Source organism: Ctenocephalides felis, unplaced genomic scaffold (genome assembly GCF_003426905.1).
Source record: "Ctenocephalides felis isolate EL2017-DRISC unplaced genomic scaffold, ASM342690v1 CF-g0.4_SCAFFOLD_03570, whole genome shotgun sequence".
Classification (NCBI taxonomy): domain Eukaryota; kingdom Metazoa; phylum Arthropoda; class Insecta; order Siphonaptera; family Pulicidae; genus Ctenocephalides; species Ctenocephalides felis.
Genome location: NW_020539724.1, coordinates 254,915 through 261,977, shown reverse-complemented (window position 1 = coordinate 261,977; position 7,063 = coordinate 254,915). Strand labels below are relative to the sequence as shown.

The following is a 7,063-nucleotide window of genomic DNA, read 5'->3' as shown; positions in this document are numbered from 1 at the left end:
AATTTAAAAATGACCTAAAATTCATCACTCTACACCAAAAGTACCCCCTTAAAACAAAGGTTTTTTTACTAAAAAATTTATTTATTGACAAACCAAAGTTTAAAGTATAAATAAAACACTTACTTTTTATCCTTGCTCGCAATACATGATTGGCATTCTTAGGGAGCATCAGTTGTGGCATTCATGGACAGTAGGTAGTAATCATTGCAAGCACTGAAAATAAAAAACGTTTATTAGTTAAACAGTCTCACTTTATTTCATGTATTTTCTAAGAAAATTCATTTAAAATTTTTCAAATAACAAATTATTAACTCTTAGAAATCAACAAATATAATTCAAGTCTTTTATTCCATTAACAACAAACAATATTTAATTAAACTACAAATATTACATTCAAAACATTATTTATTTAATTAAAACAAGTCATTTAAATTTCAATCAAAACATTTTATTAACAAAATCTTTTGTCAGAAATGAATTCAACAAAAGCAAAGTATTTTAAACTAAAGACAAATTTCAGTAATTTAAAAATAAAGTATATTAAATTATAATTAAATTTATAAAGTTAAAACATTGTGTTTAATAATGAACAAAGCTCATTTAATAAGTAACTAATTTTATTGAATAATAAACCAAGTTTAAAGTGTCAATCAAATGCTTTTATTATTAATTAAAAGCAACATTAGTACAATTTCATAAAATATTTCATTGTACACTATCACTATTGCAAATGGCAAGTTTTAAATATTTACATAATAAATTAAGTACATTTCAAATGTTTTTTAATCGGATATTATCTGTAAATTTTAAGCAAAATTTATTACATTCAGTCAACAAAATGCATTCAATTAAAATTATTTATATTTCATAATGAACCATATTCATATTTGACAAAAAAACTTGATTTCGAATTCAAAGTGTAAAGTAGAGAAAAAAACACTTACATTTTCAGTTGTTCTTGCACCATTCGCTCAACGGCAACGTCAATTATTGGGCTCCAAAAAGCATCTTCATCCCTTACATTCTTTTGTTGGTCTTGCTCAACAATGATTCTTTGGCAGCATATCATTTCCACTGCTGAAAATTAAAAAAAAAGTCATTAGTACATTTTATATTAAATTCTTAATGCATTTATTGCTATGTGATTGCTTTTATATTATGATTTTATATTTTTGTGTTAAACTAAGGGGAAAAAATTATTATATGTTGAATTGTTGACGATTTCATTCCATGAGCATAAGACTATGTAAAGTAAAATTACAAAATATGTTCACAATTATTTTATATCAAAAATGCTATAAAAGATAAAGACTTATTTTATTGAATAATAAGCAAAGTTACAATGAAAAGCTTACATTATTTTGTTGCTTCCATCGGAAATTAAAAACAACCAAGTTAATATGATCCCATATGAAATTTTCATTATATGCTATTACTTGTAAATGACAATTCAAATATTTGCATGTAAAATATATTGAATTGTAAACAAAGTGCATTAAATTAAAAACAACATGTAAATTTAATTAAACAATATCTTTATTTCAAATTCAAAGTGTATTAAATTTTAAACATAATATATATTCATTGTCGATCAATGTATTTGACTGATTTCTTCAAATTACCTTATATTTTGCCCGTTTGCAAATTCCTCAGGCACACGACGGCATTTTTGTCTTTTGATTTCCATTATTAGCATCAATCCCTCACAATGACTCGATGGCGAAAGCACATCAACTCTTTTGGGGCACCGAAAAGCATCTTCATCGCTTACATTCTTTTGTGGGTCTTGCTCAACAATGATTCTTTGGCAGCATCATCATTGCCATTGCTGAAAATTTAAAAATAAACATAAGTACATTTTTATATAAAACTTTATATACAGTTATTTTAATATATTACTATGTGATTGCTTTTAAATTATGATTTAAATAGTTGTATAAAGCTCAGAAAAAAAATTTCACATGTTCTTAAAATGGATTATAATTAATTTTAAGCTAAATATATTGAATTGTAAACAAAGAGCATTAAATTAAAAACAAGATGTACATTTAATTAAACAATATCTTTATTTCCAATTCAAAGTGTATTACATTTTAAACATAATAAATATTCATTGTCGATCAATGTATTTCACTGATTTCTTCAAATTACCTTATATTTGCCCGGTTGCAAAATCCTCAGGCACACGACGGCATTTTTGTCTTTTGATTTACATTATTAGCATCAATCCCTCACAATGACTCGATGGGGAAGGCACATCAACTCTTTTGGGGCACCGAAAAGCATCTTCATCGCTTACATTCTTTTGTGGGTCTTGCTCAACAATGATTTGATTTCCATTATTAGCATCAATCCCTCACAATGACTCGATGGAGAAGGCACATCAACTATGCTTTTTGGGCTATCAAAGTGCATCTCATCTGCAAGAAAAAAAAAACATGTAAATTTGGAAATTTATTAAAATTAAACACTACAGTCTAATAATTTGATACCAAGTATTTATAATTATTTGTATTAACAATTAAACATTACGCTATACTGGAAGAGATTTTCTCACAACGTGGCAGCAGGTTAAATTACCACATTTTACACAAAACATTAATTATCTTTGATTACTTGGAAATTTTACTAATTTACTAACTCCTTTAAACAGTTGATAATATTAACATGTAAAAACAAATAATTATCGTACAATATATTTATTGTTTGTTTGTCTCATTTATATACAGCAAAATAAATTAATTAACACTTGACTTCTAACTAAATGCGTCACATTTAGGATACAATCGCGACATGAAAATTATCTAGTCAATGTACACTAGCGCCATCAGCATTTCAATAGATGTTATATTTTTAACTAGTATTTCAACCATATTTTTAAATTAATTTACTATGTTATTTCATCTCTGAATAATTGAAGAACAATCATTTCGGCTAATTAAACAATTAGACTTTTCTCCTTCAACAGTATAAACTTACGAAACTTTATACAAAACATTATATTTTTGAAAATTTACCTTTTGCAAACACTGGGGAAACTTCTACGCCAGCACTGGGTCCAGAAGGCATTGCCCAAATTGAGATATTTCATTAACAGAGAATCATGAAATTGGCTGTGGCTCACATTGCAACTGCATCGGCATCATCCTCGTCTAAAATATTAAATAAATTGAGTTAATTATATGTCATTTTTTTTAAATATTACTTTTTTATTAAAAATAACTAAATCATTTAACATCTCATGTTCATCAAACATTAGATAGAAACTTGAATATAATGAATTATTTGACTGTAAGAAACAATGATCTCTTTCATTAATTCTTTATGTGTGTTCAATTAATTTGTTAATCGAATCTTTGTTATTTAAAGAGTAGAGTACATAAATCACTTTTAAATATTCGAACTAAAACCTACCTATTCAATAAAAGCTGCAGCCTCTTTGGCTCAATTCTTTGGCATTGCTCTAGGATTTGTAGAGCATCATCCTTGTCATTTTCTTCAAGAATGCACATATCCCCAATAGCGTCTGCCAGTCCACATTGTTTGATTCACTGTAGAATTTCTAGAGCATCATCCTTGTAATTTCCTTCAAGACTGCACATGTTCCACAATATGTATGTCGGCAAGTCCATATTGCCATATTGTTGAGCCCGGTAGCGCCGGCACTTGTGATTTTCCAAGTTAATTGGATTTTGTTATAAATCCATTTGATACAATCAGCATCTCAATGTAAACGACGATTTCTTCAAATCGTGATCTTGCTACTAGTATGTCCAATAAATCTTCCTAGTCGTTGGCAGAAAAATCAACTGTAGACATGTGAGTAAAAGTCTCTATATAAAATATCAGCCCATTGCAATTTCCTTCTGCAATCTAAAAAATAAAAACTGTTAAATTAATATGCACCTAAAATTCAACAAACATTCACATGTGGGCATTATTTAATTTAATTGTTAAATATGTAAAACGTAGAACAAATTATATAAAAATTGCTAGCAATTATTAAAAATTGCAAAATCATATTATATTGATGGTCTATTTTTGCTATTGATTAGTTTGGCTTTTTTTAAAAAAAAAAACATAAATTAATTATTAAATATTATCAAAATCACTACAAATTGTATTTTTATTGAAACTTTGTCATTTAAAATTCAAATATGATTCAACAGTGGACTGAGTTTGCATTCGCACTTAATAATTCTACTCAACTTGTATGATTTCATCAAATTTGTATGTATAAGCAACGTGCACATCATTCAGTGTTAGGCTTTTGCAATTTTTAATTTTTCATTCACATTAATTAGATTCATAAAATGCTATTAACTTTCAATAAAGAAAATTACATTTTTGTAACACTTGAACAATATTGTGTTCAGTGTGTTACTATAAGAATATCATTTCATCTATATAAATATGGCTCTTCATTAAGTATTTTAATAATACAACACAAACTATTGTTGTGATAGTAGAAAATGTTGTACATTATCAATTTTTTACAGATTTTCCAAAATATATCTTATTGAAATGATTGACATCATTTATTTTAATGCAATAAGCTCATATGTAAAAATTATGTTTTAGTTCATTTAATATTGATTCTGAAGTAAAATCGAGTTGCTGTTTACGACTGTTTAAAATAATTGTATGAGATTCATATATGTTAATCACTGTAATTTTCTTTTCGTAATTCACTTTATTTAAAAATTAAGTGACAAATATTACCAAGTATGTAATGAATTAAATAGACAAAGAACATTATTACCATTATTAATGTAAATTAAAAAAAAACTTACACAAATCGATCTTGATTCGTCATTTCAAATGTGCAAGACGAACGAATATGAAATATAAAAATTGCAAATCATATTCATTTGATTTTTCAATATTTAAAATAATATTATAAAGTCTATTCAATGTGCAAATAAATAATTCATTATGTATTTGTATTTTAATAAACAGTTACACCTTGCACAGGCTTTATTTTACGAGAAGCACAAAAGCTCATCATATGTATTATTGATTTATTAATTTTTAACAAACTAAGTCATCATACTGATAAAACAATTCCTTTAAGTTGCGTCATAACTTTTTATAATTTTCGCATTTAATCAAAATTATTAGACTGTACACAGTCTCTATATTGGAACAAACAGATTTGCTCTGGAAATAAATAAATTGATTTTTAGTGTGATTCAAATTTGTCATCGGATTCCAAATGTTCTAACTTTCCTCGAGGTCTGAAACTACACTTTGTGTTTGCATTGATTGCTTTTCTAACATGATGTACTATAAAATCTAATCACATCATTCGGAATACTGCCAAAAGTTTCTTCTTTGTCCATATTCTCAAATACTTTTAAATTTCCAATGAAAAAATTTAGTTATACATATGAATAAAAACAAAGCTAATGAAAAAAAAATTATACAAAATTCTTATATACATACTTGTATAGATAATTTCGTCCTCCTTTTGAATATTTTGAGTCATTTACTAATATTAGCATAAAATTAATGAAATATGGTATTCAGTTGTAGATCTTCACATTTGTAGCACTTCTTCATTGATAAGAACATTAGATATTTTAATTTAAACAAAGACCCTTGTAATATTTATAGTATATTTGCCTCATATATTGTGTTGTTGCATTGTCGAATGGACAGATGACTTGTGTACCTAATAGTACCTCTTCATTGATAAGAACATTATATATTTTGATTTAAACGAAGATTCTTGTAATATTTGTAGTATATTTGCCTTATATATTGTATTGTTACATTGTTGAATCCTCCACAGCAGATATATAATGAACAGATGACTTGTTTTGCTTGTATATATTATAGCTTGTAGATATAAAGTACCAAGTAAGTTATTTTCAGTGTTTCTATAATTACTGAAGATATTTGTGACCACCACACTTCTAATTGATACTTCATCGTCTCATTTTTCTGCTCGACCCCTGTAATATTTGTAGTATATTTGCCTTATATATTGTATTGTTACATTGTTGAATCCTCAGAGCAAGCAGTAATAGAATGAACAGATGACTTGTTTTGCTTGTATTATTATAGCTTGTGGATATAAAAGTACCAAGTAAGTTATCTTCAATATATTATTTGTGACCACACACTTCTGAGTAAAATGTTGATAGCCAAATATATTTCAATGAAGATATCTTTCAAATCTAAATGTCTACGTATTGTTTGTAGAATGCCATATCAAAGTCATCAACTGATGATCTTCATTAAATTTCACGCCTCTTGAGAATAATTCATGCATTTGTTACACAATTATGCAAAGTTTGTGTGCTCTCTTGTTGACAACGAAGATTATTTGGATCCATCAACTGATAATTGGATGTGATAATACAATATTTGCACCATACTGTAGTAGGTAATACTTTTGTATCTTGCTGACAACGAAGATTATTTGGATCCATCAACTGATAATTGGATGTGATAATACAATATTTGCACCATACTACAGTAGCAATACTGTTGATAACGAAGATCATTTCAGGCCCACCACTGCTAATTGGATGTTTTCTTGACTACTATTGAAACTTCTGACGATGAAGATATTTTGAAGCCATCAATTGCCATTAGATGTGATAATACAATACTTGCATCATATACAGTAGCAAATACTTTTGTAACATCTTGATATCGAAGATCATTTCAGTCCATCACTTGCTAATTGGATGTTTTAGTGACTAACTATTGAAAATTTTGACGATGAAGATAATTTGAGCCATCATTGCCAATTAGATGTGATAATACAATACTTGCATCATACTACAGTAGCGAATACTTTGTAACATCTTGATATCGAAGATCATTTCAGTCCATCACTTGCTTAATTGGATGTTTTAGTGACTACTATTGAAACTTCTCGACGATGAAGATAATTTGGAGCATCAATTGCCAATAGATGTGATAATACAATACTTGCATCATACTACAGTAGCGAATACTTTTGTAACATCTTGATATCGAAGATCATTTCAGTCCATCACTTGCTAATTGGATTTTTTAGTGACTACTATTGAAACTTCTTGACGATGAA

At 27.4% G+C, this 7,063-nt stretch overlaps 1 protein-coding gene across 1 annotated transcript in view; it reads right to left on the bottom strand.

Annotated features, from left to right (window-relative positions):
- Positions 1-1,634: 1,634 nt before the first annotated feature.
- The window catches only part of LOC113383174, a 15,903-nt gene continuing 10,474 nt past the window's right edge, over positions 1,635-7,063 (bottom strand). The window contains exon 4 of the mRNA XM_026621421.1: positions 1,635-1,828. Coding sequence (XP_026477206.1) covers positions 1,768-1,828 — 61 coding nt within the window. The 3' untranslated portion in view covers positions 1,635-1,767. The remainder of the gene's footprint in view (positions 1,829-7,063) is intronic.